This window comes from Catharus ustulatus, chromosome 11 (assembly GCF_009819885.2).
Source record: "Catharus ustulatus isolate bCatUst1 chromosome 11, bCatUst1.pri.v2, whole genome shotgun sequence".
NCBI lineage: Eukaryota > Metazoa > Chordata > Aves > Passeriformes > Turdidae > Catharus > Catharus ustulatus.
Genome location: NC_046231.1, coordinates 13,157,203 through 13,171,209, shown reverse-complemented (window position 1 = coordinate 13,171,209; position 14,007 = coordinate 13,157,203). Strand labels below are relative to the sequence as shown.

The window sequence follows — 14,007 nt, the reverse complement described above, 5'->3', positions numbered from 1 at the left end:
TGGCAGGGATAGAGGGGGTTGCTGTGTTCTGGGTCTCTAACTCTTGAACTTCAGCAGGAACCCAGGCTCCCCTAAGGTGCCAGAAAAGTCTTGTGCTTGATATTAGTAAGAATTGACTTTTGGATCTACCTCTGCTTTTACCAAAGCTGTGTCCATTTTACAGCCTTGCTGGTATTGGTGGCTTTGTCCTGTCAGCTCTACAGGAATATTTCCCAGCTGGTCACACTCTGCTGCCTTCCTGGAAGGCAAACCTCCTCCTTTTCCCCAGAGTGCAGCAGCAAAGAAGCAGTCTTTTTGGTTCTGTCAGCAATTTTGAATGGAATTAGCAGGGTACCTGTCTGATAAAAAAAAATTAAAAGTAAAAAATAAAAAAAATCCTTACCTTGTTCAGTCATGTGGTTGTGATCTGTGGTTTTGAGTGAGACATGAGAACTTCTCAAGAATAAAAAAATTCCTTGCCCTTTAAACCTAAGCATCAACAAACATTGCAGGGGATGGGAACTGATGTGATTTGTATAATCAGATATCACACTTGGCATGACTAGGGGAAAAATAGTTCTCCAGCTGGCTGTGGGCTTTGGAAAAGATGTATCATAATTTATCACATGAGAGAGATTTGTATAATTTTCCTGCCGATCAAAACATTTCCCTCTCTCCACACGTTTTCCTTTCAGTGACAAGCGTGGAAAAGACTCTTAGCCAGCACATTCTGTAGAAAAGGCAAATGATGACTTTTGAAAGCTTAATGCTTATTGCTCAACTATTATTTTTCTGTCCTGCGTGGCCTGGCATTGTCCAGATACCTTGTGATAGGTCTTTCAAGTTGAACATTTCAAAGACACTGTGGGAGGGAGGGAATAAAATTTTTCTTCATATGCATTTTCTCTCTGTACTATGTCTTTTTAAATATAACATTGTAAGAAGAAAGGGAATGTTGAGCCTTTGGTAAAGTGGAAGAAAGCAGCCTCTCTTATTAGAGGCTTTCTTCATTGTTTTTAGCCTCTGGTGTTTTCAAGCTGTCAGCTCCTGTGTGTTACTAGAACACTCCGTTCCCCCAGTGGCTGCTGGGCACAGGTTGAAGTTTGTAAAATCAATCCCAAAACAGTTCCCAAGCTCTCAGTCTTCTGGGATTGTTTTTTAATTTTTCCACAGTCTTAGAAAACAGTATGTCTTGTTAGAGTTAAGTACTGGGAGGACATTTATTGTTGTTTGTAGTTGATGTTGTGCAATTGATTGCAATGAATCAGGACATCTCGTGATGTGGTGACAGCTGGAAGTTCTGTGCGTGCTCTAATTTATTAGTGCTCTTTGTGGGAGATGACTGGTTGGCTGCTGTTTCTGGGGAGGCTATTTTTAATGATGATTGTAAATGGCCTAGGACCTGTATGTCTGAAGCATTTCCTCCTTGGGCTGAGTTCCCCGGGAATGCATGGAGCTGATGCGGGCACGGGAGCTCCTCTCAGGAGGAGAGGTGGAAGTGCAGGTCACAGGGTGAGCTCTCCTTTGAGCTCCCATTCGTGCTGCCCCATGGTGTCACAGAGAGAATTATCAGTGTTCTGTGCACATCTGTCTCAAAGACTTTATTGTTAATACTGTACAGTGTTTTACATAACAACAGAATTGTTTTGTACTGAGTGGCTATTTAAACTACTTTAGAGATATTAAGATATAATTGATTGTGTCATGTTGTATAATTGTATTGTTAGGAATAGGTTAGTGCCTGCAGGCTTCCAGAGGCAACTGTAATGACTCTATAGTTTCTTATTGCTGTGTTTTTACTGCATCAAATTAAAAGCAAAGCTGTTACAGTCCAGTGTAATTGTGTTCCTCCTGCATTTTGAGATGTGACAAACTCATTGAGGTGATGAAGGTGCTGTTAGATATGAACTGGAGAATTCTTAGATTATTTTGGCAACTCTGATTTTACTTTCTTTTCTCTTTTAGTGTATAACTCAGCTGAGCAACTCTTTCACCTCAATTTCAGAGGACTGTCGTTTTCTTTTCAGTTGGACTCCTGGACTGAAACCCCGAAGTACGAGGTCAGCAATCATTTTTAGTTAATAGATGGTATTTTTTTCTTTTTTCTATGATACTTGCAAGGTATCACCTACATTGTGTCTTGCTGTCTTTTGCAAGCAAAAGAAACCAGTAATTTGGAAGGAATTGAACTCCTCAGATGAGTTCTTATTAATGCTATGTACCCATCTCAAAGTTAAAAATTTACTTCCTGTTGACAAAAGGCGTGTGCTTAGGTGTTTTGCTTGCATCATGAACTGGGACTGGCAATTCTGTTTGTGAAAGGAGTCTTCTAAAAATATGAGTGCTGTCTATGCAGATACATAAATATTAAGCAATCTACTGTGAGGCTGTTCTTTTATCAGATATTTTTGAATCTCATCAAAGTGATTATGCAACTAAAGTAGGATAGACTTCATAAAATACATTTTCATCTTAAGTGTCCTTCATTATGAGTGCTTTTAGCAAACCAAATGAATGAGTTTTATTTGTAATGCCTGTTTGCATATTCACCAAATGTTTGGATGAGTTACTGAATAATTAAATGCATTACTGCATTCTTTGAAGTCTTTGGAAATCCCTGTCTAAAGTGGAAACAAGATCAGGTCCTCTGTGTTATTTTCTGCACTACCAAAAATGTATGTGTAACTTGTTTTGTGTGAAGATGGAAATGCTCTCAATTGTATAATCTCCTTTTACCAGCTAAAAAGCATTAAAGAAAAGGAGCATACACAGAGCCAAAACAAAGAAGACATCAACCAACATGATGACACATGTTCTTTGTCACAGCCTAGTGCTTTAGTGGTTGTGGTTGACTTGTCACAGGGGGTAACTGGGGGAAGTTATTGTTTAGCAGGAGTGAAGGTCAGTTGGGCTTCACATTGGAAGGTGAATGGAAACCTAACAAACCCAACAAAAAGAACGCCCCAACAAAGAATAGTTTCTTTTCATGCAAGAGTTCACAGGGCATTGATGAATGAAATAGCCAAACTACTGAGGAAGTCAGTTGTTTTACCAAAGATTTGAAAAGATCATGAAACATCTTAAGTTTGAAGGAACCTGTAGGGATCATTGAGGCCAACTCATTTGTTCTGGTGAGGTTAGTAAAATGTTCTTTGCAGAGTGTAATGCCAAAGTCTCCCCAGGAACAGGCAGAAGGATTGTTTTGAAAACAGAGTAGTATGAAACAGTCCACAGGGAAGACAAGTATTTGTGGAGATTTTTAGAGAGAACATTAGAAAAGATAACAGAGTGAAGTCAAATTTGAATCTGTCCAAATCTGTCAAGTCCATGGAAGATTGTACAAGAATGCTAAGCTACTTAGCAGAGCAATGTAATCTTCTGCTTATGGAAATGGAAGAACTATGAAGAAAACTTTGTAGTTTATTGTACAGCTGGAAACAAGCTGCAAGTGAGGAGAACATGAAAACCTTTTCTCACTTCAGTAATCTGAAGTCTGACTACCTCAAGAAGTGAAAGGTATTAATGTTCTTGGCAAATTCAGGAAGAGAATTGACGTTGGGACATCTCTAGAGTGGAGGTTCCCTTCTTAATTCCTACAGCAGTGCAAGTCATTGTTCTAGGTTAATTTTTTCCTAAGAATTTTGTGTGTGTGTGTTTACCTTATGTGATGTCCTGCTAAAGCAGACCAGGTAAGTGCATATTATGCACCTTCTTTTGTTGACACAAAAGATAGGATTTTTTTCTGTCTGGTGACAGCAAAATGTTATTGGTTTGAATGTCCTGTCATATTCAGAACTGAAAGCAATTCCTTCTTCTAGTACAGTAAGTCATTCTGACTTCCTTAGCATGCTTTCTGTTTGATGAGAGCACTAAAATCCCTGTCAAAACAGTATGTGTAAGAATGTGGTGATAAGGAGAGAAGGAAATCTATTTAATGAACAAGTTTTCTGTTCATCAGATAAGGCATCATGCAAACCAGCAAAAATGTTAAAAGGCTGAAATAAATGCAGTGGGAAACAAAAAAGGGAAGTTTTCCTTTAAGACAGATGATTTTTTTTTAGACCTTAAATGCAGTGTATCAATACAAATACTTGGAAATTGCTACCTGCCCGTGATCAAACCAAGGGAAATCTTCAATTTTCAGTACACACAGTGGCTAATTGTCAGACTAATGGCATGAATAAACATAGTGGGTATTTTGCCCAGCTTGGGAATCTGGGAGTGGTGGAATATAAAGAAACAACACCTTGAAGGTTGGGTTTTTCTGTTATTGTGCCCCTTTGTCCTTTGCTGAAGACTTGAACTGGTAAGCATATACTGTGTCTCTAAAGCCATTTCTGACCTAAAGCTGAAATGTCTGCTGTGCTGTGTAACAAGAATGGTTTTGTGTTTGCACAGCCTAACTTTGCCCATGGTCTGGCCTCGCTGCAAATTCCGCATGGCGCGACTGTGAAACGCATGTACATCTACAACGGAAACAGTCTGCAGGACACCAAGTATGTACCTGAAAGAAAGAGCTGCCCATGCTCTTTCCATCATTTATTTAGTGCTTTGCCATTGCTAAATAGAATTGTGTGATTTTTTGCTTCAGTTTGGATCTTGTAATTTGGTGATGTGCACAATGCCTTAAGGTACCAACCTCAGTCAGACTTCGGTAGGTGTTGTCCTCAGACCTTATAATCAAATGTTGGTTTGATTTATGCTGCTGTAAAATGAGCTTGGTTCAACTGTAGTAGGCAATTCAATTGACCTGAAAATGAATTAATTAAATTAGGAAACATTATGAATTTAGTAAGACATGTTTAGGCTTTCTGACTTCAGATTTTGTTTCTATGCTAATGACCTCTCCCGAAGCAAATCAAACCTGGTACATGCAATCTGTTAGCTTGTAGCATATTGATAATATCTGTGTCATGGCAGGGCCCTATCAAAGGTCTTAAACTCTCTTGCTATACAAAACCAATAAAATATTCCATATGCATAATCTGCCATATATTCAGTGTATTTGGAGATACCTGACTGAGCTTACTGTTTTAAAGGCCAGGCTGGATGGGGCTTTGAGCAACCTGACCTAGTGGAAGGAGTCCCTGCCCATGGTAGAGGGGCTGGAATTAGGGAGTCTTTAAGGTCCCTTCCAACCCAAACCATCCTAGGATTCTGAGATACCTAATCTTACAAATACCCAAACTGATAAGATGGTAATTTTTGCAGAGACAGTTGAGTTTTAAGGCCAGGAGAAAAACACATCCTTGGATTACTGCTCAGAAGGGAGGGAGCCTTGTTTATGCAGACATTGTCTCCTAATTAGAAATAAGTGCACTTGAGAAAAATACTGTTGTCTGTGCCCATCTGTGACATGGTGAGCTTTAGTGAAAGCACTGATTGTTGCATGGGGCTCTGTTGTGTGTGTGAGAGAGTTCAAAGCCTAACTTGTAGCTCATCAGTCACCCAGAGAAGGTATTGACATAAGAACAGGGAATTTTAGGGAGCATATACAAGCTGATACACAGAAAATATGCCTTTCCATTAAAAATATCTCACTTGGGGCTGTTATTCTCTTCTAAAATAATATTGTTGTTGAATTAAACTGAGAACTTTCCCAGTAAAGCAGCACAGTTGCATTTGGTGTACAGACTGATTTCATGGTTTGGGCTATGAGGTACCTTCCCAAGAGCAGTGAGAGCATCATGGAAAAAGCTCTTCTGCTGCATTTGGGTGATATGCCTAGGTCAAGGATTTAGTTAGCTTTAAAAACTTCACAACTTCCATTTCCCCCGAGAGAAATCTGAGCTGACATTTCCTCATAGGAGATATCCAAAGGCTAGGAACAGTTTCTGTAATTCCTTAATTCCTGGAGTCTTTGAAACTTGCTGGTTTTTTCATTAATGGTAAAGATCTTGCACATGAGTGCTGTCTTGTTCCTCTTCCTTTTCCCCCACGCTTTGTTTGATGCAACTTTAAATCTTCAGTCTTAGTTACATGCAGCTTTGTCAAAATTAATGTGCTCTGTTCCACTGAGCTCAGGAAAATTTGAAGGTGAAGCAAATCCTATGCACATTTTGTATGCTTGCTTTCAGGGCTCCCTTGATGCCTCTCAGCTGTTTCCTTGGGAATGTGTACGCCGAGAACGTCGATGTTCTGCGAGATGGAACTGGACCCTCAGGTTTACGGCTTCGCCTACTCACTGCAGGTACTGGAGACACTGAGCATTGCACTGGCTGTTCTCCTCAGGAGAAGGGGAAACCTGTGCAAATTGAGCACAGGTTATTTGTGAGGATTTAATAAGTGATTTCACAGTGTTCTATCTACCTTATTTTGAATTATTGGAAACAAAACCCAGTTAAATCCTTTTGAAGATGAACCTGCTGCATTTTCCTAACCCTGGAGAAATCACTGAGAGCTGGAGCCCTCACATGTTCCAAGTCCTTAGAATCTGTTTGCAGAAATGGGATTTGTCTCCAGGTGTATGTGTAGAAGAAAACAGATCACTGTTCTCAGTACATCACTAAAAAACCCATGACAAACCAAGAAACCTTGTGTATGTGTGCATTTTCTGAGATTCCAGGGAGCTGTATGATGTTGATATTCTTGTGATTAAGTCTGGAAGACTTTTAAAAAATGCCGGCAAGTGATGACGTTAATGCTGCAGCCTTAAACTGCACTTCCAGTTCACTTCTGTTTTCATTTACTGTAGGAGACAGTGGTGAAAGTGAAGAGAGGCTGATGAGTCCTTTGTAGGTGTTTTCAGAGATGGGAGGGTGCTCAGAAATTAGAAAGATATAACAATTGCAAAGAGGAATTGTTCAGTCACTATAACGCGAGACTTGACAATGTTTTTAAGAACGAATACTGAAATTTTTTTAACAATTTTCATTAGGAGGCTCAGCTTTTGACCTGTTCTGATTGCTAGCTTATGTTTATCAAGGAAACACTTGGAAACATTCACAATATGCAAAAGTTGAAAAAGAGAAAATCATAGATGAAGAATAAAAAAATTATTAATACAAACAGAGCAGATATTTTCAAGCTAATTTGTGTCTCTCATTACAGAGGAAGATAAGATAGAGCTGTCTAATACAGAGAACATATATTCTCATGTACTGGGGAAGGAGTTAGCTATGGTGTCATAATTATGTAAATTATTTTGAGAAATTGGACACTTAAGATAATGTCATGTTTTATTAAAAATGTCTATGCATGTGGCTTAAAGGAAATGTTGTCAATGAGTAAAATAATTAGTAAAATATCACTGAAGTTTAGACAAACTTGCAGAGAGGCAATCTGGACATGTGCTGTTCTTGTCTTGCAGCGTTTGTAGAAACTCTTGCAGAACATATTACACACCTGTTCTAGCTCAGGTTTCTCTGCCCATGGATTAATTTGAAGTTACTGTTACTTAAGAAATCAAGGATGACTGAATTAGTTTCTCTGATTTATTTTAGTGGGTAACTAGCTCCATACATAATGCATAGTGAGGAAAGCTAAATGTGTATATAGAGCACATCCTGTGTTTTGCAGTAACTGCTGCATATGTGTATTTGCATTCTTGTAAATGATAGATGCTGCATTCCTGAAAGCAAATGGGCTCTCAGACTGCAACATCTTTCCATTTCCTAACAGCTGGTAACATATCAGCAATTCATCTATAATGGCTATTCAATAAGATCTGGTTTTAATGTTTGCACAGGGATGTACTTGCTATTGATTTAGTAAGTTATGGGAATCTTGAGTAAAGAGCATGTGTTCTGTGATTCAGTTAATATAGATGAGGGATTTTACTTTGTGCTTGATGTTTTTAACTGGAGATAAATCTCTAGCTGCTAAAGTAGAATATTCCAGGGATAGAAATAATTCCTGGTATTTACTGATCCACCTGATCCAATTGAGATGGGCTGGGAAACCAAGTCATGTCCATGTGAATGGCGAGGAAGTGAAGGTAGTATGGCTGAAACTGGAGGTTAAAATGGAGAACCAGGCAACAGTCAGCACATGCAGTGCTCTGATAAGAAATGTTTACCCTGTTGCAAAGTAAATGGTTAAATTTAGTTTGGCACTGCTGTCTGAGGAATGCAGCTGTTTGGTTTGTGATAAATAGAGGAATGCTAACCCTTTGGTGTTGATTTACTGATGCATTCTGTGATCAGGAAGGATGCATGTAGGGCTGTTTTCCGTTCCTCAGGCTGTGGCCCAGGTGTTTTAGCCGATGCCAAGATGCGGGTATTTGAGCGCTGTGTGTACTTCGGTGATTCCTGCCAGGATGTGCTCAGCACCTTGGGCTCTCCACACAAAGTCTTCTACAAGTCTGAAGACAAGGTGAGGGAATTCATTCAGGCACACACTTCATTCAGTGCTGTCTCAGGCTCATCATGGTACTTGTGTTTGGCAAGGTCAGTGAAGCTGAGCTGCCATGTAGCACACATTGCAAGTGCTCAGTATATTACTTGACATAATAGAGGAGGCTGAACCATTATATAATAGGTTTTAAGAAACTTTTTAAAAATCTAAACTCATGCAAATCTATTCAAATTTATTTAAAAAATCAAATTGCATAATGTTAACTGGTTTAATTGTTACAAATGGGAGTACTTTTGTATACAAATGTGCCTTAGCAAGTGTGTGCTGCCTGTTTGTTTGGTTTTTTTTACTTATAGTGTATGTAAAATAATCTCAGCATATACTTTGATCTTTTCCTAATGTTTTTACACAGCATCACGTAAGAAAAACCTTTTAGTTCCAGTAACTGAAAAAGCTGATGCACTGTGCTGCTGCAGGCAGCTGATGGCCCTGTCACAAAGCACACTATCTTGCGTAGTTGAACAAAGGCTCCAGATGAGATTATAACCATTTGTTTGAATGTAAAGATGTTATTAAGGGCATTCATCTTTGAGCATTATTGAATGCATCTGAAAAGTGTGTTTCTTGCAGATGAAAATCCATTCGCCCTCGCCCCATAAGCAGGTCCCATCAAAGTGCAATGACTACTTCTTCAATTATTTCACACTTGGAGTGGTGAGTGGAAAGCTTCCCTAAACAATTCATGCAAATTTCTGGTTTAGTCACACAGCAATCCTTTCAGGAGGCTAAAGGCTGTGGGAAATGAGTGACTGCAAAACTCTTGATTGCTCTGGATATGAAAAGCTATACTTGACTTTCCTTTAACAATTTAATCAGCAGCATTTTATCTCCACTGGTGGATGGAGAGCTCTTTGCACTTTTGCAGTCTTAGGTTTTCTACTTTTTCTGTCATGCCTGATGCATAGGTAACTAGCTCTTGTTCCTGAGATGCATGCCCCTGTACCACAGAACTGAGGCAGGTATGCCATAACATCAGTTGTGAAAGCTTGCTGAGCTGTGGGGTGAAGTTAAATCTTCATGTTCTTTCTTGCAGCTGTTTTGCTTTAGTCTATAATACTGTAAATAGTATGCAGAAAAACAAGACCTCCTCAGAAAACTTGCCAACATTAGCAAATGAAACTGCAGTTGTGATTGAATGCTGGAGGAAATGTGTTATTTGAATTTACAAATAGTCTTATTTTCAAATACTGCTTTTCATAATTTGATTCAGTTCCAGATAAATATATCACTCTATACACATGCTATTTTAAAAATTCTCAGGTTAGTTTAGGGAAAGCCATCTTCCCACCCAAATTGCTTCATCTGTCTTTTTTGTCTTCAACAGGATATTCTCTTTGATGCAAACACTCACAAGGTGAAGAAATTTGTCCTGCATACAAATTATCCTGGTCATTACAACTTTAACATGTGAGTGTACAGAACTCATCTATTAAAGAGTGCATTAAAACAACTGGAAAGGAAATGTTATGTACTCTATAGAATTAACAGTATTTTTTAATAAGTCTCTTTGGTGTATCTAGTAACATGTGGAGATTTCAGATATCATTAGTAACACTTTTTGTAGTATTTTCTTTTTACTTTTAAATGCCTTTATATCTACTGGTAAGTATGTTTTAAAGCAGTGAATGAGATAAGGTAGTTCTTGGTCCAGGTAAGATGTGTAAACTTGGAAAACTTTGTATTAGCAGGAGTGCCCATTTACTGGTAGCTGTGTTGCTGTTTTTTTCCTAACCTGATTTCAATTAGTGATTAAAAAATCTCATGCTTCTGAACATGTTTTCAATGCTTTCTAAATGTAAACTCTTTAGAGGAGGAGTATGAGTCAGTGATCGGATGTCTGATTAAAGCACTTAGTGACACAGAAATCTATAGTGCTCTTTCATAGCTAAGTGTTTCTTCATCCACTCTGTGCAACAATAGAGTAATTTGTGCTGAAGGACTCCTTGTGTCCTCTAAAGAATTGTATTAGGACATTCCCAGGCTGCTGCCTTTTTTGATGTAGAAAATCTGACTGAGATCTTAATCTGCTATCATAGATTCTCACTTTCATTTTATTATTGATGTGGCTTTTCATTAAAGGGATTATTAAGAGCTCTAAGTCTGTGCAGTTTATCTTAGCTTCTCTGTTTTCTAATAGATTTGATTTGCACTTTCTAGTTACCATCGCTGTGAATTCAAGATTCCACTCGTCATTAAGAGAGGTGAGCATTTCCCTGCTGTCCTGCTCCAGGGGCTCCAAGGACAGCTGGGATCAGTTCTTGGCTGGGATCAGCCCTTCATTATCAGAGGATGCTAAGAGTAACAGTCATTGAGACAGAAAAAATGTTAATATTAGCTTTCTATTTAAGTGGAAAGGACACTTCAGGGCAAGGTAGCAGTTCTCTGATTTTACTTACACTACCTCCTCACTTACTCGGGTCACAGAAATATTTAGTTGCAACGTCACACTATCCTGTAATGCTACTGCTCTGCTAAAATCAATTACCTTGTGCCTGGAGGCTCAAAATCTGTAAAACAGTGTTAGTCTGAGCTTATCTCTCCAGTTCACTGGTATTTAATATAATCTGGTTTATCTGGGAATGAAAATTAACATCCAGAATATGTTAACTCTGTGTGCTACAGACAAAGTATGTCTGTTTGTGTTCACCTGAAAATCTCTACTTGAAAAAATAAGTCTATAATTAGTAGTGCTGATTTGGCAAGGTACTAAGATGTTCCCAGCTCTGTGCAAGTAATTAATCTCAGCAAAGTAGTGGAACCCTGTCTGAAGATCACAGTAATTGAGGTAGACTCCTTAAACATAGGAAAAAATGTGTACTGGGAAGGTATCTGGATAATCCTGAGAATGCCAGATGCTGCCTAGGTTTTGGCCAGGGATGTTTTCCTCATTCTGATTGGTGTTTACTGCAAGCACTTTGCTGTGTGAAGTGCAATCCTCCTGTGGCTGTCACAGTAGTTTGAGCATATGGAGGATTAAAAACCTGGAAAATAATGTTTGTGTATACAGGCTTACATGAAAGTTGATTTGTACTTCAGAAGAGAATGAGCATGAAAATTCTCTTTTAAAATTATTTTCCCTTGGGTTATTGTACTTCAAAGCATTAATTTGTGATTAATTTATTTACCTCAAGTAGCATTATAAATTTATTCTTAAAGTGTCTGTTTTTTTGTTTATTTGGCATTTCTAACCAGCTTTTCTGGCCTTTAGCTTATGTCCAAGACGTGTAACAAGTTGTGAACAGATGTTACAACAATTTTGAAGAGCCCATCTTCTTCCCTCTGGTGGCAGTGCCTGATGCAGTTTCATTAGTTCCCTTTTGTAGTTCAAGCTCAGATGATAAATTGAGAGCCAGAGTTCAACTTGCACAGACACTGAGCTCTCAGCACAGAGAGAGCAAGTTTACAGAGGAAAAAATACAGAGGAGCAAATGGTCTTTAACTTGACTGAAAGCTGTGCTTGACATATTCAGTGTTTAGGTCTATTTCCAATGCTTTGGGAACATGCTTTCAGCATTTAAAAGTACCCAAATATATAAGATATGTGTGAAAGTACTTGAAACCACCAGCAAACAGTTTCTGTGTAAAGGATGTAATTGTAAATGCAATGATGTCCTTTCATTATTTAATAGCTAGGCTGTGGTTCCCAAGCTCTCTGCCATCTTTATTTTGGAAGAGCAATGTTTTAACTGATTTCAGACCTGCCAGCTCCTGGGTCTCCTGATGCCAGCTTTCCTTCCAAGGGCAGTGGAGTGTTCTGTACTTAATGAGTCCAAATCATGTTACCTCCTCCAGTGGCTGTGCTAGGCCTGTTAGCTCAGTGCAGAGAGATGGAGTTGATTTCACCATGGTGTTCTTCCATGTCAGATTAAAGCTTAAACTTTTAACCTTAAAGTTGGGGCTTGCTGTAAATAGGGGGATTTGCTTTTTTGCCTTAACTGGCATTTAGTCAGTGTTACTGACAATTCTGTCAGCTAGAGAATGCTGATAAATTTGTAGATGACATGACCTAATGCTTCTATGTCTCCTGCTATCTGAATTAACATACCAAAACAAATGATTGTGTAGGGAGCTGTTCAAGCTTAAGCTATAAAAGCTTTTCTGTTTTTGTTTCATAGATAGTGCTGATTCACAGACAGAAACATGTACAACATACAGCAAGGTAAGCCTGTGCAGAACTGAGTGTTTTCTTGATTTTCTTAAACCATCTAAACAATACCCTTCAAAGAAATTACAGCAGTGGTATCATATTGTTTTAAAGTGGAATAGTAGATGGCCAAAAGTTACTGTGTATCTTGTGTTTTAAATATTTTAGTGTGTTAAAAGATTGAATTAATTCAAAATGACAAACTTCAAGTAAACTAAATTACTACATTATGGCATGGCTTGCATTTTAACACAACTGCAGGTAGAAATAGTGAAATAAGTGGTAGGGGAAAACAACAGCAGTGGTGACTGAATGTTAGCTGGAGACATGTTCCTAAACAAAATTCTCAGAGCTGTTGTACAAAACTAACCTCTTGAAGACATGTACTATTTAACAAGAGAGTCCAGTGCCCTTCCACTTTACTTCTGAAGGGCACCAGTAATGGGATGTTTTAGGCCGCAGCCTTTCAGAAATGTCACTGCCAGTATGACACCTCCTGATGACAGCAGACTCCTTGAAGACTCTGCAGCCTTACTACCTAAATGAACTTCCCAGCTGGGCAGCTGTTGCTGCTGCATATTTAACAGCTGCATTAAGTTGAGAAACTTCTCAAAAAGCATTCATCAGTGTCTCTGCAGTCAGCATTCAGCCAGGGTCAGTGCTGCTCTCTTGGTTCTGGTGTGCCAAATGAAGGCTTTCCTTGGTGAATTTTGGGTCCCATACTGGGAAGAAAAATTGGATTCAGCAATCTGGAAGACACTAGCCTAGGCTTTTGATTTGAATTAACTTACTCCCTTCACTGCTTTGTCTTACTTCAGTTGTATGTGAAACTGCAGCTTCTTGGAGTCTGGTTAAAGTGAGGAAAACTGTTGGACACTTCCCAATCATTAAATAGTGCAGCTTTCCTCTTGTCCACTATTGTTGCTTAAATCAAGGAAAGGCTTTTGGGAAAGGTAGCAGTGGGGCTATTTTTCCTCTCTACAGAGGCATGGAAGAGGATATTTTGTTGAAGTTTCCCACAGCTGCTTTGGTCTCTGAGGTGCCCCTAAAATGCCACAAGACTTTCCAGCTACATTTTACCCATAAGACCCATAGAAATTTTTATATTAATAATTCTAATTCCAAACTATTTTTAGACAAAAATGAGACTATACCTTAAGAGAATTTACTAGCCCTAGAAATGGATAATTCCATTGCTGAGTATGGCTCCAGTAACAAAATACTTCTGTAAATACAACCTCAGGTTTGACAGATAGGTTTGTCACAAACAAATGTGCATGGCACTCTTCCTAGATAAAAAGAGGAGCTTTCTTGTGCATCATTTTAACACAAATTCATTGATGTATTTACAGTGGGACAGTATTCAGGATCTACTGGGGCACCCTGTAGAGAAGCCAGTGGTACTTCACAGGTAAAAACCTCTCTTGCTTGGCAGGGATTATAATTTGCTTGACAAGGATTGGGATTTACTTGGGCTAGAGGATGAGGAAGAGTGTTTATGGCACTGGTTATTTCTGTACTGCTTTGCT

At 38.8% G+C, this 14,007-nt stretch overlaps 1 protein-coding gene across 2 annotated transcripts in view; it reads left to right on the top strand.

Moving 5' to 3' along the window:
• The window catches only part of PHAF1 (phagosome assembly factor 1), a 34,719-nt gene that overhangs the window by 16,779 nt on the left and 3,933 nt on the right, over nucleotides 1–14,007 (top strand). For both annotated transcript variants that reach the window (XR_004419039.2, XM_033069692.2), the window contains exons 7-15: nucleotides 1,945–2,039; nucleotides 4,378–4,475; nucleotides 6,057–6,169; nucleotides 8,159–8,292; nucleotides 8,905–8,988; nucleotides 9,659–9,741; nucleotides 10,492–10,535; nucleotides 12,450–12,493; nucleotides 13,831–13,889. Coding sequence is in view for 1 of the 2 variants with exons in the window: in XM_033069692.2 (XP_032925583.1) it covers nucleotides 1,945–2,039; nucleotides 4,378–4,475; nucleotides 6,057–6,169; nucleotides 8,159–8,292; nucleotides 8,905–8,988; nucleotides 9,659–9,741; nucleotides 10,492–10,535; nucleotides 12,450–12,493; nucleotides 13,831–13,889 (754 nt within the window). In the remaining variant the exon portion in view is untranslated. The remainder of the gene's footprint in view (nucleotides 1–1,944; nucleotides 2,040–4,377; nucleotides 4,476–6,056; nucleotides 6,170–8,158; nucleotides 8,293–8,904; nucleotides 8,989–9,658; nucleotides 9,742–10,491; nucleotides 10,536–12,449; nucleotides 12,494–13,830; nucleotides 13,890–14,007) is intronic.